The following is a 20,535-nucleotide window of genomic DNA, read 5'->3' as shown; positions in this document are numbered from 1 at the left end:
TTAGTTGTATGTTGGCTAACATTCCTTGTGATACATTGGCAGAGTTGGTTTGTAGATCAGAAAAGCAAAGCTAAACGCTAGAGAAAAGTGACTTGATGGGAAGTGCATATCCTATGGTGCCATTTGGTGGAAGGAAACCTATTTCCTCTTTCTGTCTTGTGGTTACAGAATAGATGTAACCCTTGTGGTGTTCTCCAGTATCAGTCTGTCTCCCTCGTGTCCTGATTTCTCAGGAACTTACTCTCTAGGTATGAGGAACTCATATGCTGTTTATTAGCTTAATAAGTGTTCGTTAGCTTCCTGATGGTGTTGAAGAGATCACAGGATTGCAGGGTGTTAGGGGTTGGAAGGGACCTCTGTAGATCATTGAGGCCAACCCCCAAATGACAGTCACTTGTCAAAGACAGAATATGTTGAGTTCTTATGAAGTCTAACTCTATGCAAGACTGTCAAAATAGGTTGAAGGGCACCTCCAGATAGGCTTTAATTCAAAAAGAGCAGCATACAAACCACCTAGGCTGTTGCTCATGCTTTACTTGATTCTTAGCTGGTTTTGATGTGCTCGGAGATACTTTGTTTAGCCAAGAGCTATATGCTGGAGAGAGGAGGTTGTGAAAACATTTTCCATCCAAGCTTGACCATTCCTGCTGGCTATTTTCCCCCTCTCCCTTAAAAGCCTATAGCCTCTTGCTGATAGTCCCTGGGTCATCTATGGACTGTCTTTCCTCAGCCTTTTCTAGACATGTGTCTCATTTTCTTTGCTAGGCTCTGTACAGTGAGTAATGCCTTCAGAAGAGTTGACTTTGCAGGCTGCACTGGGAACAGGTGTGCATGTTCCTTCTCCCCAGTCAGTCCCTCTTGTTTGTAACGTTTCTTATCTTTTCCATTGTTGCTGTGTTCCTGTGGGGTTTTGGGATGGGAGTTTTTTGGTGTAGTAATCTGTAGTTCGGTTTGTTCCACAGTAACACATTACAAATAAACATATCAGCCATGTGCTCTGTTAAGAAAACAGTTTAATTCCTGGACTCCCATGGAGTCATTTGAGAATCAAAACACTGCAGAGTGTTTTTTAATTAAGGTGATGAGTTTTACCCTCTTACATCAAAAGAAAAAGAAATCAAATAATCCAAAAGCGCTGATTCAGTGTACAGATGTCACAAAGCATTTTAATAATGATTCTGTCAGCTCTCCTCCTTTAAAAGGACTTCTGAAGAATTTGAGTTATAGCTCATCTCCCTTCTCCCCCCCCCCCCCCCAATTTAAGATTATTTAAAAAAGGGGAAAAATCCTAAATACAATAATATGCAAATAATTCTTCCTGTCTTGATCAGCAAAATTTCTTCTTTTCCAAAAAGTGCTGTAGAGTTTGTGGTTTTTTAAAAGAGAAATCTCTTTGTTTCCTGCTTGATATGTAATTGCTGTCCTTTGATAAGAAGCACAAAGTGTCAGTGAGCACGTCCAGTCCTGTATACCTTATCAGCATTGGTGTGGAGTGAGCAGGCAGGAATTTATCTCGAAGGCATGCTGTTGGGTAAAGACTTACACAGTTAATTTTCTTCAGCCTGGTAGGTTTCACATAAACTTTTCATCAGGTTTTAATTTTAAGAGTTTAAACCTTCCTCTTCAAAATAATGAATTGACAGGAGAGACGTTGCTTTCTAGTTTGGTGTTAACATTGCGATCTCCCTGTTTTGGTCCATCAGCCATGCTGCTCCTTTATCTTTTGAGTACACTTTTCCAGCTTTGCTGTTTGCCTTTCCAGCTTTGCTTTTGCTGACGTGCACAACCTCTTCATGGTTTAGAACAACAGCAAGAAATGTCTCACAGGAACAGCTGATAACATTCTTTTTCTTGCTTGCCCTTCTTTGCAGTCTTCCACTGAGCGGTGCTTAAACCCTGGCAGAAGACAGTACTCATTAAAACTAAGACTTTGTGACTTAGCAGCAGAGTGTTTCATCTAATGCTTCTAGTCATCCTTCCCAGTTGCTTAAAGCAACTTCCTTCTGATGGGATCCAACCAACAGCTTGTGAAGTAAAGATTTTTACACACTTCTGTTGCCTTTCTTGTGGAGCGTTGCCTGTTCAGAGCTGCCACCACATCACAGGAGCAGGAAACAGGCTCAGTGCTGCCAAACCAGCCTACAAGGATGGTCTTCAAGCAGATTCAACAGCAGCAAGAGCAGAAGTGGATTCATTGTGGATTGAACCTACTTCACTACGCTCCCACTTGACAAGTGGAAACAGGCAACACACACAACCTTCTGCATTTTGTGTAACTGGCTGATGTGCTTCCAGTTATGTTCCAGATGGGTGGTGTGTGGCAGCTTCTTTAACCAGAAGTGATTTTTGGCTATCCTGTGTTTTGCATGTAGTTTTCTCAGGTGCATTTTGTCCCAAACACATAGAAGATGAGGTAGTAAATTTATTTCTTGGTGTAGTTTTGGTAGTAATTAAAACACCTGCACAAACCAAAGTAATTAACCAAAACATGTCACCAATGTCTTTTAGACACAATAAATGGCTGTTTGCAGACTTTGGGAGACAGATGACAGGGGAAGGGCAGAGAAACTCTTCACTGAGGCTGTGCCCATAGACAAAGGATCTGGCTGGATGCTTTGCAGCCAGCTGGCATGAGCTGTGGTAGTACACCCCTGCAAAGCACCAGGCCGGTGCTGCTTTTCTGTGAGTGAAGCCAAGTAAATAAGGCAGGAGGAGGGTTTGGGTACAGGGGACCTGCTGCCATTTCTATTGTGACATTTTACATCCCCCTTCCATTCAAGCAAATGTTGCTGTTTGATTTATGTGCTGTCTGTGTAAATTGGGAGCCTCATTCACTGGCTCGGCACCATACTTGCACTGAAAACAGGCTGCTAAGGTAAAAGCTGCGCTTCTCCAGAGACTTGCTCTTGGGAAGCAGAGTTTCTGCTTTTCAAATACTGCAGCACTGTTCTGGGGACACCGTGCAGCTCAAAGGGCTTGTTTGTTTGTAGGGCACGTTCCGCCCGTGGCTGGGGGAGGCCTCCTGCAGTCCCTCTGCGTTGCAGCGCGTTGCTGGCCCTTCCACGCCAGAGGGGCGCTGTGGGCCTGGCCAGCTGCAGGCCAGCCCATATGCCTGTGCTTCAAAGGCCTGGCTTCTTCTCAATGCTAGCTTCAAATCTCTCTTGCTTTCCAGATGTCCACACAGAAGCAGTCCAAGCAGCCCTTGCTAAACATAAAGAAAGGAAAATGGCGGTCCCCATGCCCTCAAAACGACGTTCGTTGGTGGTCCAAACATCAATGGATGCCTACACACCTCCAGGTGAGCATCTCTGTGTTTTATGAGAACTGGTTAAGAGTGTCTTTGTGCTGCTATGAATTAGTAATTTGCCTGCAGAGGCAGGAATAGCATTTTAGGCACACTGAGTGTGCCATGGAGATACGTTTGAAGAGAAGGTGGTGACCTGAATGGCTGGAAAGCCAGCTGGGGCAATTCACACGATTGCTTTATCCTTAGTGGTAGCTCAGATTTGCACTGGTCCATTGGGGCTTATGAGGACCTAACTGGCCAGCTTGTCATACTTTCTGAGCCTCAATGTTCCTTCCAAGTTTCTTGTTTGCTCCCTAATGTTATGATGGGATGCTGTCTTTATGATTAGTTGTACCATTCCTCTTAAAATGTATCTGCTCTTTTACCTACTAACACCTCACGTCTCCTGCGTACTCACACTCATTGAATCCGGGTGGCACTCACTGAGGGGTGGCATTACTGCAACTAGAAGTGTTTTTTGCAAGCTGTGGAGCAAGCTAGGGAAAGTATTTTGCCTATTCTGTATTGCTGAGCATGGCTAGAGATATTCAGAAGGTTCTCAAACTATGTTATAAAGGCAACCGTCTTATTATCCTTATTTTTATGCCGTAATCCACAAGCCATGGGCTTGGAGGTGGAAAGGTCTCTCAGTGCACAGTTAGCAGTTGACTTTCAGTATCACAGACTTTAAAAATTCTGTTTGCTTGCCTTTGTGAGCTTTTCTTAATAGCAGTTCTCTTTAGATCTGTAGTATGAATGTACCTTACTTCTGTTAAGAAAACTCCAGAGCATTGCACGTTAACAGGCTGTTTTTAATTACTAGATACATCTTCTGGTTCAGAAGATGAAGGCTCCGTACAAGGTGACTCCCAGGGAACTCCCACCTCAAGTCAGGGGAGTATAAACATGGAACACTGGATCAGTCAAGCGATCCATGGCTCTACCACATCAACCACTTCCTCCTCCTCAACACAAAGCGGAGGCAGTGGTGCTGCGCACAGACTAGCTGATGTTATGGCTCAAACACACATAGGTTAGTATGAAGACATTATGGGTGTGGCTGCTTTAACGTTCATTTTGTCCTTCACGTTCAGATGATGCTGCTATATGAAGTCTTACAGCTGTAAGACTTTCCTGTGCTTTTTTAAACTTCCTTTTCTCTGTTTACAGAGATTATACGGAGAGGTGACTATGTTCGTATTTAATGGGGAAGGGGAAAAGAAGTAGCAATTTAGGTTTGTGGGTAAATGTATGTCGTGAAAAACAGAGCCTAGTTGTTGGCTGCCATATATCTTCAAATGTGCAGTTGCATGGCTTCTATTACTTAGTATTAGAAAGTTCTATGCAGGATCCATCAGTAAGGAAAATCAGTGCATGCAGCATTAGGAATTGCTTGCAGACAAGTCTCTCCTACTGCTGCACCACTTCAGTTACATAGTTTGAGTGGAGTTTGATAATTCTGTTAACAGTAGGTCCTCTTAAACATATGTTCTCTTAAAAATATGTTTTTCTGTCCTTAATTGAATCTAGGGTACTTGGACTGGGATATGCAGCTATTCTGATCCTTGGGAAAGACTATGACATACCTGTGGAGAAGGGAGCAGTTATTATTAGTAGCTTGTTTACATCCTGTGGAAAGGAGCAAGCTTCACAGACATAAATTACTCCTGAATGTTGTGCCATTGACATTTGTCTTCATTAATATGAAGCAAGCGTTTGATTAGGCATGTGGAAAACAAGACTTATGTTCCCTTCCTTCTCCAGCAGCTGCCATTTACCATATGAGTATCAGCTTCGGGTGCATTCTTGCTGGGCACTGTATTTTGGGTTGTCTCTGAAAATCTGTTGGGATTAGTACTGGAATGGATAAAGCAACCTTACTGCTGTTCTGCTGCACCTATGAAATGCAGTTGTGTGTGACTGGTTGTTCCTTGTCAAGTATATGTGATGATAGACATGAAAGCATCTTGAGTGTTCCTGTCTTTGCGTACTGGAACAGTAGTCTGCATCACTTCTTTTTTGCTCCAAGTATAGCTTGATGTAATACCTGTATTTTCATAGAAGTAATCCTCTCACCACAGTGTGGAATTACTGAATTGCAGTCAGGGGAAGAATTGCTATTGTATTCTTAAATGAATAGCTTAGAACCTTGCTTTAGAAACATATACACTTCTGAACACATTAATCATTGCATTTGGTTATTTTCTGTGACTTCATCTTGAAATGCTAGAGGAAATTATAGCATAGAGAATTCAATTTATCCAGACTCTAGAAGGTTGCATTACTCACACACCAAATCTTAATGTGTCTTTAAATATAGCTTCTTTATGTGACATTTCAGTGATTTGAAATCTGGCACAGTAAGTCTTCTCCTATCATCACTGAGTTTGTGGTAAATAACAACATGTATAGAGCTACAATAAAAAGGCAGTGTCTTGTGAAAGGGGAGAATGCTGCCTCTTTGACTTGCTTTATTTTGCCTTGCCATTACTGACTGGAACGATCTCTCCTCTGATGGAAGCAGACAAGTTACCTCGATGTGTACATCTTTTAATTTGCTCTGATGATGAGATACCTTAAATTGCATCTCTAGGTGGACAGTAGTTGTAAGGCAGCAATTATAAAGGTCATTTGGATACAAAATATGAGTCATACCTACTAACAGTTTGAGACTGTGATCTTAAGGTTACCATCAGTCATGGCTGCTATGAGCATTGGAAATGTAAGAGAAGCTGCAAAGATGGTGACTATAAGATGTATTTCTTCATAGATGAGCTGCTTTCTGGGAGAACTTGAAATTAAACATTTCTTTTGATTCTTTTCAATATGAGGAGGTGGATTTTGCATTTAAATGCATGCTAAGAGATTGAAGTATTCCCACATACAGCCTTGCTCTTTCAGAGATGAGGTGCAAGAGAGAAGAATAATCCTATTCTCCAAAGTTTCTCAGCTACCGAAGACACTTTGGTCTTGGTCACAAAGAGCATTTGCTCCTGTGACATGGTGTTTCTTTGGTCCAGGGAGTTGTGCACCAGAGACATGAGCCTACAAGAGAGAAATAATCTCTGAATATGTAAGGCTGTGCTGCCATACTCTAAAGGTGCCAGTTTTGATAAATACAGATTTAAGAGGCAATTGGAAAGACCTTTAATGATAACAACAAGAGCAATAAAAAAGCCCTCCATTCTGATATCCACCAGGATCTGACCTCCACAGTGTGTCACAGAATCAGCAGGGGATTTTTCCAGTCACAGTACTGTAATGCAGTCCTGAAAAGGGATTTGAAAGAAGAGATGAGTTCAGCTTTTAGTTCACTTAAGTAGTTTGCATACATCAACTCATGGAAAAAGCCACAGCTCTGACACCCAGAAAAGCCATCTTGTTTGAGAGCAAAGGCTACATTTTTTAAAATGTAGTGTTGCAGGCATGCTCTTGGACTTCCCAGACACTTTTCAAATGCATGGTATTTATGTGCTTCCAAACTTCCAGCTCATTCCTTCTCCTCAGCCATGGGACTGTCAGAGCACACACTGTACCCCTACACCACTGTGCTCTGTGTTGTTGGTTCTCTCCGATTTTCATGAAGTGAGGTGAATTATATCACTGCAGTGGCAGAAATGAAAAGAGCCTAAGCTAGAAACAGCTGTTCTGTCTGTGATCTTCTCATGCACAGATACTGGAGAAGATGGGAAGAGGTGGTGGCTCAAATATGTATGTTGGATGGAGGAAATGCTTTGAAGTCACTATTTCTATGTTTCAGGCAATAGTGTGTGAGAATCATTATTCTTAACTAAACCTCAGTCAATGCTTACAGTTATCTGACATACAACCAAGGAGCTCCATGCAGATTGTGCCCATAGTCTAAGTCTATGTTTGCTGTTGTATACAAGAAAGGGTCCATTTTGTGTAACATAACAATTCTCTTTTTCTTTAGAAGTCATCCAGAACAGTTTTTTTTTCTTTTGTATTACTTTCATTTATCCAAGCCTGACTCTGAGAAGTGAACCAACTGAGGATTTGTAAATCCAATGGATGAAACTTAACAGCTATAGATACTGCTGTGATAAGACATCTGCTAAGCAGATACTGTAAAGGAGCAGGGCAAGATAAACCCTAACATCCTGCTAGATAAGAGTGCATCTTAGCCGAGATGTAAATAGCAGATGGGCAGCCTGGGTGTTAAACACCCAATCTTTGGCCTTGGCAAACAGCTTGGGAAGAGTTTCTTTTAGTTAATTTCAGGTTGCAGTTGAAAAAGAAACCCTTCCACAGAAGAGCAAGAAGCTTCTTATGTGATTTGGCTCTAGCTGGCATCATGTTACGAAGTATTTGGTTTCCAGGGTGTAGATCTGAGGGGAAGGCATCTCTGCTGTGTGGTGCTTGCGATCACATTTCTCATTTTCCACACGTTAAAGAAAATGTATCTATCATAGATCTTGAACTCCAACTCAGTTTGCCTTGTCCAGGATGACAGATGGAAATGCTCCACTGAAAAGAAGTAAACTATTATAACTAACTTTGTAAATACTTGCTTGTGTTACTAATAGCTGCCTAGTCATGATCTGCTCCCCTGTGTGCATAGCAAGCTGCATTTTAACTAACAAAACCAGAAGACAAACTTTGTTACTGGGTAATTCAGTCATGATTTATAAACACTCTTGCCACTTAGCAAGCAAGGGCAGAAACTGTGCCAAGTCTGAAATAGGTGACAATGACAAATCATCTAAAATGAAGACATTGTTCAGGCATCAGTTTACAGCGCAATGTGAGGTGTTTACTTCAGCAGAATCATAGCAATGGATGTGATCAGATCTGAACAGCTCAGCTGGATGCATGTAGGATCCAAGGTAGTTTTGCATTGCACAATAAAAGCCACCTCAACTTGATTCACTCAGCTTTTGCTAAGGTTAACTCCTTATGTTGTTCACCACTATGAACATCATGTAACAACTACAGACATTGGGAGCCTCTTCATTGTGTCTCTTGCGAGGAATATCAAAGCAGACACTTAATATAGCATCATCCTGTTCCTGTATGTGCAGCCATAAACATGAGTTAGCTGTTTTCATGGTGCATGCATTTGGGAAATAATGCAAAGGAATTACAGTGATCCAAAGTTCAGGACTCATGAAAATATTTTATGATTACATTTGAGGTAAAATTTGCTGTATAAGTTGGTGTAATGGTAGAGTCACAGCACTGTAATGCTTGTAGGACAAATGTAAGAGAAACTACACACGACAGAAGTAAGAGAAAGCACATCAGGAACAGTATTCAGAACAAGGTGAAGTTTTTTTTCAGGATTTGTGCCCTTTTAAAGGCTCTCACCCCAATGTAAAATGGAGTGAATTCCTCTTCACTGCAGCAGCAACAGATGAAGACCTGCCTTCTTTTGTAGCTCAGAGTCTGCTGGGGGGTGTTTCTGTCAGTGGAGAGAGAAGTTGTTTTCACATGGTGCTTATCTCCATCAGCTCCAACACTGATAAAAACCTGGAAAAAGTTATGAGATAACCCTTGAAAACAGTACAAATATGCAGGTTTACAGCCTCAGACTTCAGATGTAGGAGAACCAGCTGTGGCAGCATGCTGAGTTAGCAAGCTGTGAAAAAACAGCCAGGAGTTCTGTGGAGTTTTCAGCAGTGCTGGCACGACTCAGACCAAATTGTGTGATGCATAAGAATTGAAATAACTCTGACTAAACAGAGCAGACGAGCAAATGTCCATGCAGAATGCAAAGTTCATGTTTCTTTACATTTTATTTCTCTTCCCTGGATTCCAACCCTGCTATGGTTTAATTTTTTTGCCTAGTAGGCAAATAAATTCCTTAAGTGAGTAGATTCACTTGCAAGTGATCGACAGCTGCTGCATTTTTTCTATGGAGAAAAAGCAATGCAGTGATCTATGAGAAATGTATTTGTCTGGGGCTCTAACAGTATAAAATGAAGTGTCAAGTGGAGAACAACCTGGCTGTATCATTTTTTAGCCTATCATTTGTGTGATTGCAGGTATACAAGCCCTGTTTTAACCAGTGGAAACTTTGTTTTTTAGAAGCATACTGCAAATGGTAGCTGCATACATTCGTCCTGTGAACTGGCTTTTAGCACTTGTCCAGATCTTGGTGCTTTTCCTCTTTGCTTTTCTGCCTGCCATTACCAGAGGTACATGGTTAAACTTTTGTACTTCTTTTTCACAGAAAATCATTCTGCCCCTCCAGATGTTACCACTTACACCTCAGAACACTCAATACAAGTAGAAAGACCACAAGGATCAACGGCACGGGTGGCACCAAAGTATGGAAATGCTGAACTTATGGAGACTGGTGATGGTATGTCACAAAGCAAAACTGAGCTGCTTTCGACTATTGTCATTTTCTTAGTGGTTACTGTATGCATCTGATCTTTGTTTCTTCTGGGCACTTAGAACATGTCCCACACTGCAGCATCATTGCAGACCTGAGTGGTATAAATGAAGCCAACACAAAGAGATATTTCTTAATCGGCAGAGCTGATCCCCTGGAGAAACAGTCTGGCAAAAGCAAGCAGTGAATCTCTTCAGATCTGCTTTTGTCATGCTGCCTGCTTACAGCTGATCTGTTTTTTTAAAATAGCAAAGCAATGTGCTGGGATGGCTGCATCTTGAGAAATGACATGCTTGAAGTTTCATTTTCTGAAGGTTTTTCTTCTAAACAAACCTATTATTTGGAAACCCTTTCTTATTCACTGCTCCTCTCTTCTAAAACTCATTGAACAGTATTTCAGCAGAGTGCAGAATTGTGACCAAGTGTGTCACATCTAAACTTGACAGCTTCAGTTCTAAATAAACATTTCAACAAAGTTTTGGAGTCAACCTTATGGAAGGGTGGGAAGTTGAAACTCCTGCAATGCAGTGGCAGGAAGCTGTTAGCTGAAGAACAGGTAAGATGAATATTGCATGAAGAGGGAGGAGGAGGTGATTGTTTGGCTTGTATTATGAAAGAGCCACTTTGCTGTGTAGGCAAGCACACTCCCTTTGGAGACTGCTAACCCGTGGGATTGGCTGTAGGGAGCTAATTGGCTGTTCAGAGAACACGAGATCATGCTGAAGTGATACGAAGATGTGGACAGATGTTCATGACAGCATAAAGAGCAACCCAGAATAAATGATGGAGCAGGACCTTGTGACCCTTTTGCTGAGCTGCAAACTAGTTAGTGTTGGTCTGAGCAGTGATCATGGGGAGTGCCAGTGCCTCTCTTCTCATTGACTGCTGGCAGTGCAAGCTAGGGGAGTTCCCTAAGGTTGCTGACATTTGCTCTAGGGAGGGCTTTTCCTCTGTTCTCTCGCTTCAGTCCATGCCACGTTTCTCCTCTAACTGCGCATTCACTCTGACGTTGTTGTGTTGTGTTTATTTAAACTAGGCATTATTGCTCCTTTTTGCTGAAATGTTCCTCATGTTGAATACTGGAGTCACAGTATGGCATGAAACTGTAGTTGTGGTGGCCTTGAAGCCCTAGACTGTCTTTTACCCCACGTAACATCTGGTGGTGCTCAGCACAGCGGTGGACTGATGTCTGCACTGATCCCTGTCCTGCAGGAGTACCAGTGAGCAGCAGAGTGTCAGCAAAGATTCAGCAGCTGGTCAACACACTAAAACGGCCCAAGCGACCACCCTTGAGAGAGTTCTTTGTAGATGACTTTGAGGAGTTGTTAGAAGGTAAAAGGACTTTTCCAAAAGGTTTGGGGAACGCTTGTTAAAATGCTGTAAAATGTTTGTCTCACTTATTGACTCCTAGAGAGCTAAGCAAGCCCTCCAGATACTGGCAAGTACTAAAAAGCATCAGCGTTCAGTGGAATCTGCTTAACAGTGATCTTGGACATAGAGCCAGAGAATCAAAAATCTCTCTCTGTGCTCAGCTCCTGGTTCTGCTTGCAAAGAAAGAACAAAAGAGAGTGAAGGGAAGTTTTACTTTGAAGCATTCAGCTGTGGGCTACAGCCATTGGTTTTGAGCACCTGTAGGAGAAAACCTGAGTGAGGGAGCACGTCAAATGTTCTATACATCCTTTGTGTGGAGACAGGATAAAGTCAATAAAAATGGATTTGTATTTAAGAAGGCTGGTGCTTGGAGAGTTGAGATTTGCCAGGATCTGAGTGGCCTTCACAGTAGTTTGTAAGAAAGCACTGTAACAGAACATGACTTGGATCAGTCTGTTACTGATGACTTGCTGAAAAAATGTATTTTAGTAGATCTCTAGTTTATCTCATGACCACATTTTTGCCAGGAAAGAATGTTCTCCACTGCTCTTTAGGAATAAAGAAAAGTTGCTTGTTTCAAAGATAAATATATGCATGCTGCCCCAGCATGTCCACTACCTGTGTGTAGAGGCAGGGTAAGGATAAGCACGTGCGTTCCTGAGATGCTTCAGTTGCTTCATCTCTGTTAAAGTTCAAAGTTAATTCTTCTGTTGTAATTCTCTGCTGCATCTCAGTCCCTTCTGCCATGTTGCTATTTCAGGCTGTCTGGCACAGGTGATTTATTCTCTTGGTTACACAAGTGTACACGAGGTGTAGAATTTACGTGGTAACTCTATATCTTTTTATAATCGTAAGTTCAACAGCCAGATCCAAACCAGCCCAAGCCAGAAGGAGCTCAGATGTTGGCTATGCGTGGGGAGCAGCTCGGTGTGGTGACAAACTGGCCACCTTCTCTGGAAGCAGCTCTGCAGCGCTGGGGAACCATCTCACCCAAAGCTCCTTGCCTAACCACTATGGATACCAATGGGAAGCCACTCTACATCCTCACTTATGGTGAGCACTCTTCAGTCTCCTTTTGCATTTACATGTTGCATACAGTGTCTGAGTGTGCCATGAATGCATAAATACACTGTGAAGAAGGCTCTCTGAGGATGCATCTGTTGCATGTCACAGTAAAGACAGTTCTGAAGCTCTTGGTGTCTGAATGTGAATTGCTGAGGTATTATAGGATGATTTATTTCACTAGGAGGAAAAGAGCTGAGCAGATACACCCATGGAATCAGATTATGAATGAAAACCACCTTTTGAAAATAGAAATACATCCTAGGGCAGATTTTCCTGAAGATTAACATGGATATTCCCCAGGCTTTGTTCTGCAAGTGCAGAAGAACTTAGAGATAGCAATTCCATGTTGGCAGAACATTCGTGTCAGCTACTGAATGCCCTAAATGAATGGGGCAGGAAAGGAAATGAAATGGTAGTGGGAATCAGACCATTTTTCTGAACATGAGAGTTTGTCCAGAGCCTGATGATGTGTCCTGCTTTGCCTGAAGGGCTGTAGGCTGAGCAGATCAACCTGAGAAACTCATCCACGTGGCTTGCGGAGCCACCTAACCTGCTTCTCTGCCCTAAGGTAACTCTTTCCAAACGCCTCTTCAGAATTGTCCAAGTCATGAGAAAAATGGTACTAAAAGTCACGTTTTTGGTACTTTGGATATGGTTTTTGCTATTGCCTCTCAGTAGTTTCCTGAGGTCAGGAAAAAAAATTAATTCTTTTATTTCCATTTTCTCCTGCTTGCTTTTATAGATAAAAGAAATTACAAACCATACAAGATTTGGTGGGCTGTTCTCTGCTAACTGGATTTGCAGCTGGCATTTTTCTCTGTGAGAAATACCCATTCACTGTGCCATGGCACTTTTCTTGACTTAAAGGACACCTCTTATTGAAATGACTGTTAACATTGCAGCCACCTGCTGTGTCATGGATGGCTTTATGAACGATTTTGCTGTAGCTAATCCACCTTTTATGTCTGGAATATTTTCTAGCAGTTGTGAGCAGTTGACTGTTGCTAGGCAATAAGCCTCGAACTCAGCACAGCCATTTGTATTCATCAGTTTTTACCCCTGTGCGTAGCACAGCCACTGGCCCCTGTGGTGATAACCTTGTGTAGTGTTAGTTAACCCACAGTCCTACCACACGGGATCAGTGTGCACCTCCATCTCCTGCTGTGCATGACTCAAACTTTAAAATGCCAGTATTAAGGACTTGCCCTAGCCTCTGAGTTTGTGTCTTAGTTGCTTTCAGGTTGTTCTCCAGCTGAAGGAAACCCTACCAGGATTTTTCCATATCATCACTATTTTGATGAATATTTGGCAGCCTCAGCCTTTGGCATGTTAGCAGTGTGGGCACTGTGCATCTCGTTTATTTTGCATCTGATGATTGGTTTTCCTTCAGTTTCTTCTCACAGCCTCTTCTGTCTTCATGGAAATCCTCTTCATTCACCTTCCAGCTCTGCAGTTAAGAGAAGAATCCTGCATGATGTCTCTTGATGCCTGCTGTTTTCACACGTAGCATCTTCTCCAACCTCTTGTTTCTGCGTGGATGAATCTTCTTTCCATTTTTCCAAACTGGAATGCCAGGGGTTTCTCGATAGTTGACAGCTAGGTCATCATACCCCATCTTAGTATATCCTTAACACAAAGCATCTTCATCTCCTCCTTTCTGGATAATTGTGGACGGTGTTAGCTTCCTGCCCGTTACTCAGGCTCTAATTGGAGTGTCAGACATGACCCGGGCAGCTGTTCTGTGTCCAGACCTTGCAGGTTGTTTTCAGAGAAAGTCTTTTCCAATGCAGACCTTAGCTGGACCTGTGTAGGGAAATCTCACTCCACCTGTCACCTGAGGCTGGGTTCTTGCAGCAGGCTCACTCTGGCCCTGCAAGCATGCAGATGGCTTGTTGCATCTGTCTAGGATGCTTTCATACTTCGCCTTGGTGGCCTCGCATGCTAAAAAGGAGTTCTCTGCGAGTCCACAAAATCCTCCTTCTGCAAAGTCTTCCTAGCAACTCTTTTGCAGTCCTGGCCAGCAGCATCTGAAAGCGGCCAAACTATGATATACCATGGCAGACAGTGACAGACTAATGTGGTGAGACCACCTTATGTGATTTAGTGGAACAGGTTTCCCTCCTTCACAGGGCCTGACACAGATATGATGCAGTTAGTGTGGATTTGAGTGGTGAGTGTCCTAGGTCATGGTATGCTGTGGGCCCTTGAGGGGAGCTAGCTTAGAGAATCGACTCTTTCATCCTTTGCCTTCCAGTTCTCCTGCAGAAATTCATCTAGTCTGTACCGCCTTACACCTCCTGTGCCTTTCTCAGCCTGTCGTTGGAGCTTTTGTCCCATCAGGACTGCTTCCCTCCCTGTGTCTTACGCTGCTGTGGAGAGAAGAAATGAAGAGCTGCACTTGTAGAGGGTTTTTGTTTGCAAGCAGATTTTTGAAGCAGTTTGCCTTAGTTCTTGAAGTTCTCAGTGCCCCAGCTGTAATCTTTATTTAATGTGCTCAGAATTCTTAAACCCTTTCTAGTAAGACACTGAATATCACTTATTTCTCAAATATTTTGTTCCTTTGGGAACTCAGTTAAGTGGAGAACATCTTAGTGAAGTTATTCACTATCCCTTTATAAATCAAATCACTGAATATGCATAAATGGAAATGTCTGAGATACAGGAAGCAAGGATGTCTTTATCAGGTTTTGTGTAAGTCTGAATTCTGACTAGGAGCCTAATATGTGCTTTGAGGAAAAGAGGACAATTTCTGACTCAGAGTTAATCAGAATAGTCAGACTTCTGCTTTTGCTGTTGCTGGTGTTAATTATGAGGCTTTTAGTGATTTCTTAGAGGAGAAATGTGAATGGAGAACAATTAAATTCCATGTAGCGTTTATGTTATCACCGTTAGTATTCTTACTGAAAATGCTAAAAGGAATCAGAAAGGCAGAAGAAAAAGTAAAAAGCTGAAAATAATTTGAGAATGAGCAAGTTTTGATCTTTGTTATTCTAACCATTATTAAAACCAAAGTACATACCAGTTAACTACATCTGACTCAAAGAATCTCCCTTCCTTTCTGTAATCAGACTTTTTAAAAACCATTTTCAGTAGTTCTAATGCACTTTGTCCCACGTCAGAGGCCTGTTGGAAACAGCAAGGCTAGTGAAAAAAAGAGCAGAGAAGGCTCTTTGGTTAGAGTGGGATTTTTTTTTCTTTATCCATTTTGATTTCATGGAGGGGAAAAAAAAATAATTGAAAAATTACTTATTTTTTATTGTTTATTCCTAATGCCCCTGAGAAAAACTGCTTAATGCAACTGTAAGTATTTTGAGACCAAAGTCATGCTGCTTCAGCAAATGTGATGCAGGTTATACTGGAGATCCTGTGAGGTGGCTTAAACTTTACAACAGACCAAAAAAAGCAAACCCCAAGCCATGGCATGTAACCTGGCCCCCATGTGGCAGGATTTTCATGATTATTAGGAGGAGGGAGATGGAATCAAGACTCTTCTCGACAAGTAGCTGCATAACTAGACTGTCTTTATCTCTGAAATAACTCAGTGCTTGCAGAGGTATGGATGGTCGTGGCTCAAGCCTCCAGATAAATGTCAGTGCTGTGATTGTTCTGTACTTTAAGCCTTTATTTCTTTAGAAAAAAGACAGAAAAATACTTTAAACATCTCTGTATTACAATCTGTGATCAAGCATTGTAATAGCAAGGCCACCTCTCTTCTGAGTGTGTCTGGAGTCTTTCACTCTCTGCAATATAACAGATTTGTTTTTTTCCTTTGGACTCTTGCTTCCAAAAGAGAACAGCTTTGTTTGCTGCTCAGGATGGATGTAAAGAGCTTATGAATAAAGGGTTAACAGAGCAGCAGCTAGTACTTTGCAAAGTGAAGAAAGCATCCTGTTTCCTGTCTAGCATTAGGAAACTTGCCATTGACACCAGATTTAATAAATGCTCTTGTTTCTGTAATAGAAAAAAAGTACTAATATTGGGAAAATGAATATTTGACAAAATCATTTGCAGTTCCACTCTGGCTGTTGCACTGTGCGTGGAGATTGGTAAGCAATCACTGACTGGCTGTACTGAGTTGGTGCTGTGTGGTGCTGAAAAGCATCCTGAGGATAAGGAAACTGTGTGGTGTGTTCTCTCTGTTTTCTTCTGATACAGCTTTTCTTCTGTAACCTTCTTTACATTAAACACAAGCGTGTAGTCCTCTTACAGATGGGCAAAGGAATAGGAAGGGGATTTACTTCAGTGCCATGTGGAAATCAATCAATTTTTGTTGTCTTATCCTTTTAGTGTGGTTTTTAAGGCCTAGTGATTTCCTTTACTTGTACCCCACCTTGCTTAACCAGATGGGACTGGCTATTAACTGACTCCAGCTTGCTGAGCTTTAGTTGGTAAAAGATGCTGCCCTCTGAAGAGACTGTTAAAAAAAGAACAAGAATGAATAGGAGTAAAATGTGCAATATGTCGTTACTGGTGTAGATTTGCAACTGTTCAACTAAATCAAAATTCCAGCAGCAGGAGGAAAGGGCCTTGTCCCACACGAGTTAACAGCGTTTGGCACAGCTGCTCACCATCCCGTCCTGCCCGGACTATCTGTGTGCACGACGCCTGCCAGGTACAGCTCAGACTCAGGACAGCCACGCGTGCTGGTGCTTGCTGGGCAGGGGGAACACTCGGCTTACAAGTGCATGGAGAGCTTTAAAGGCCTCCCTGCATGAATGTGCTGCTAGGGCGTGCAAGCCTGGCAGCAGCACTTGGTGCGAGTGACAGAAGTGGCTAAGGAAGGGGCAATCACCTCTAGAAAAAGATGATGTGTTTGAGGAAATAAGCTAGGCCATAACATACAGAGAAAAGCTCCATTTCTTATCATCTTGTGGAGTTCATGCAAAGTCGTGGTTGCTGGGGACAAGGTTATGCTTTGTGGTGGTGGCAAGGTGTGTTAACTGGAGGTTGTTGGAGTTTTGTTCTACAAAATGAGCTTGAGAAGCTCTTCTGTGAACCTCCTAGGATGTTTGGGCTGCAGGCAGGGCTGAGAACACTGAGCTGAAACATGAGCTGCTCTGCTCACTGAGGCATGAATCTATTGCTTGAGTTTCCTACACCTGCTCTCCTGTTTTTGAGCCACCTTAGCAGAGTATCAGTAGCAGTGTGTTTATCTTGGCCCCAGCTGAGGACAACAGGGCACATCCATAGCAGCTCCAAGCAGCCACGTTGCACTCTAGCCCCTGTAGTGAAGAGGGTTTGCCCCACATAAGGATTGTCCCAGCAGCACTAAACCCTGTCTCAGAGCAACAGCCTTGGATGAAGCACAGCTGGGCTCCTCACCAAGGCTTCCCTCTCCTGCGGAGCAGATGTGGCACTATGTGGAGGTCACAGCGAGGTCACGGCTTGGGGATTTGTGGGAGAGGCTTTAGCAGTTGGCTTCTTCCCAGAGACTGACGACCTCTCGAGTTTGTGAAGGGAGAACTGCGCTGAAGTGCAGCCTGGGCAAGACCAAAGAAGGAAATGCTCCAGGGATTTCCTTTATTATAACATCCTTCATTACCGGGGGCTTTTATCTTTTGTGTTCTCTGGGGCATTGGTGGGGGACGAACAGCCAAAGTGGCAAAGTAAACACAGGGTTCAGTCCACTGCTGGTCAGAAGCTTGTGCCCTATCCAGCAGCCACAGATCTGTCCCTGATCGTTCATATGTTCCTGGCTCCAGCTTCTGGGTTGCTGCTCCTTTTGTAGTGCTTTTGGTTTCTGTGTTGGAGCACAGCTGCGTACCCTGGCAGAGACGTTGCCAGCTTCACGCTGATCAGGATCCAGCTGGAGATCTGCACAGCTTGTGCTCGGTGCCTCGTGGCCTCTGCCTGCCCCAGGCTGCCACTGCCCACACCAGAGCAGAGGCAGAGCATCCAGGGGCAGGCAGTCTGCAAGCGCTGCAGTGAAGTTACGGAGCTTTAAAAAGCCACGGGAGAGACCACGTATCCCAGCTCCTTCCCAGCTGAATGCACACCAACCTCTTTGTTCCAGTGTCTGGGTTCCATGCCTGTACACACCTGCAATTAGCTTGGCTGGTGAGCACAGTTTGGTATTGCACCAGTAAATGAAGCCAGAAAGGGCTGTGTTGACACAAAATTTGGGGATTTTCTGATCGTAAGAAGACATAATGGGCGTTTTTCGTGCAGCTTGAAGTGTGTTTAAACAGAAAGGTGAGAAACGAGTGGGGCAACCTTGTATACTTACTCTTTCAGAAGCTGAAATAGAATTAGGCTAGTGGAAGAGCATTATGAAAAGATGTATTTTTAGGCTTCATTATTTAAAACTGCTATAAAGTACTGCATTAGATTTTCTCAGTCTCTGAGGGCACTTGATTTCTGCATTTTCTCACATCACTTAGGTGGAAATGGTTGTGCTGCATACCTTGGTACTCTTTAAAGAATGCATCTCCTGCTTTGATGTGAATATACCTTAGATTGTAAGGAAAATACTGTAAGGTGGTGCATTTAATAGATGAAGAATCAGGGTGGCTGTGTCACAAATGCAAATATAAGACTTGTAACAGATTTAATCTCTGTAGTTCAGACAATTTTTTCACAGCAGCCCTTCATGTCTCTCTGGAAAGTAATTAAAAATTCAATGTTCATTTTAAGCTGGAAAGTGTTTTGTGTAAAGATGGTTATTTCTTGCAGTTCAGAACCTTTGCCAGGCTTTTGATTTCCATTCTCCAATCTTCTGTATCATTGCTAATTGCTCTTCTAAGTTTGTTGCCACTGAAACTTTAATGTTGGAAACCTTTAAGAAGAAGATCATTTGCTTTCTGAAGGGATCCTTGTTTTTATCCTACTTGCTTGTCAACTTCAAGTGTTGACTGTAGCAGCAGGGATGCTTTTAAAAACTTTCTTTCCATCAAATGCAGGTAGTTCTGCCACAGTGCTGTGAAGATTAATCCTGCTGGTGTAGTCCTGTACCCATACTGAGTTTCCAGTGGCACAGAACTGGGACATATTTATTTCTTTCAGCTTGCAAGTACTGGAGTACTGTGGAAAAAACAGTTTGATGCTAGGAAGTTTTTGTAAGAAGTAATTGTGTATAGTGCTTTTACTCGGTCATAAGCAGCAGTGACCCTTCCAGTTTTCCTGCAGAGTTAAAAGAAAGGTCCTACCTTCCCATCACAAGTTATATTTACATCAGATTTGCAGTTTAAATTATCCATTTTATAACCAGGTTGTGGTTGTTTTGGTTGTGGGTTTGAGAGGCTGAACTGCTGAGCCGACAGGTGACCTGTTGTCAGAACCCGGCAGCTCTTCAGTTATCGGCAGATTTGTTACTGTCAGACTGAAGCGAGCAGGGGCCAGCCCTGAACAAGGGCTGCTGTGCTCTGTAGTGTTCAAATGGAGGTCACAAGGTCTCTGAATAAAGACTGTCTGCAAGAGCTGCTGATCACTCAGGGGTTACTGGAAGGCACATAACGTGCCCAGGTCTTGATGAGGTAATCTTCCTTTAAAGAATATTGGAGTGAGGTCTCGCTAAGGATGAACTAAATGCAGAGCTGGAGGGATGATGCTGGGGAGGAGAGTACAAAGGAAGGGTACCCGGGGAGAGCGAAATGAAACTGACAAAGTGGAGAGTATGGGAGCAGGCAAGAAGAAAAAGACAAATTAAATGGAAGAAAGGCCAAAATTAAATGTGAAGCAGAGACATATGGATGTGCTACAGGTTAGAGGGTCCCTGCTGCTTCAGTGTGCCCCTTTGACTGCAGGGGGATTTCTGTTTGCTGGAGTTTTTTGCTTTGTCTCTACTTCTCAGGACTCTTTTTCTTTTCCTCTGGGTGGTTTGGGGTAAGACAAGTGCTGTCAGGAAATCTGGATAACACCCTCAGATGTCAGTCTGGGCAGAAATGCAACTTGTCCAGCTTGCTACAGCTAAGGGTGTTAGGATGGTTTTGCACTTGATGTAACCTCTAACTAGAGGTTAGTAATCTCTAACAGCAAATATTTAGAGTCAAGATCCCATTTTCTCCAAAGTAAGAACTATTCTTACTTTAAAAACAAGTTCAAAGAAAGCTTCTGATCAGTATTTGAATATTTCCACTACTCACAATATTGGTGTCATATTTAGTTGAAAAACTAATAGAATTACTCTCTTTTTTCACTGCTCAGGTATTCATTCTCTTTAATAATAATCTTGTAAAACATAAGAAGAATTCTAATTTCAAAACTTTTATGTTAATAGGCAAACTTTGGACCAGAAGTATGAAGGTTGCATACAATATACTACATAAATTAGGCACAAAACAAGAACCAATGGTACGACCTGGAGACAGGGTGAGTATCTCAGTGGATTTTACTTACTAGTAATTCATATCTCATGTGGACAGAGACAGAATGAAATATTTGGGGTTCTCAGAGGAGATTAATGAAGTGAAATATTGGAGGAGTGAAATCTGCCTTGTACTCAAATAGACTGATCATT

The 20,535-nt window shown here is 42.6% G+C and overlaps 1 protein-coding gene across 5 annotated transcripts in view; it reads left to right on the top strand.

Moving 5' to 3' along the window:
* DIP2C (disco interacting protein 2 homolog C) overlaps positions 1-20,535 on the top strand; it is a 270,126-nt gene that overhangs the window by 177,029 nt on the left and 72,562 nt on the right. For all 5 annotated transcript variants that reach the window (XM_064162542.1, XM_064162544.1, XM_064162546.1 and 2 more), the window contains 6 exons: positions 3,173-3,298; positions 4,110-4,319; positions 9,480-9,611; positions 10,857-10,976; positions 11,871-12,068; positions 20,296-20,387. In XM_064162542.1, the coding sequence (XP_064018612.1) occupies positions 3,173-3,298; positions 4,110-4,319; positions 9,480-9,611; positions 10,857-10,976; positions 11,871-12,068; positions 20,296-20,387 (878 nt within the window). The remainder of the gene's footprint in view (positions 1-3,172; positions 3,299-4,109; positions 4,320-9,479; positions 9,612-10,856; positions 10,977-11,870; positions 12,069-20,295; positions 20,388-20,535) is intronic.

This window comes from Pogoniulus pusillus, chromosome 23, assembly GCF_015220805.1.
Source record: "Pogoniulus pusillus isolate bPogPus1 chromosome 23, bPogPus1.pri, whole genome shotgun sequence".
NCBI classification, from domain to species: Eukaryota; Metazoa; Chordata; class Aves; order Piciformes; family Lybiidae; genus Pogoniulus; species Pogoniulus pusillus.
The sequence above is the reverse complement of the archived record's forward strand: the minus strand, read 5'-3'. Positions and strand labels throughout refer to the sequence as shown.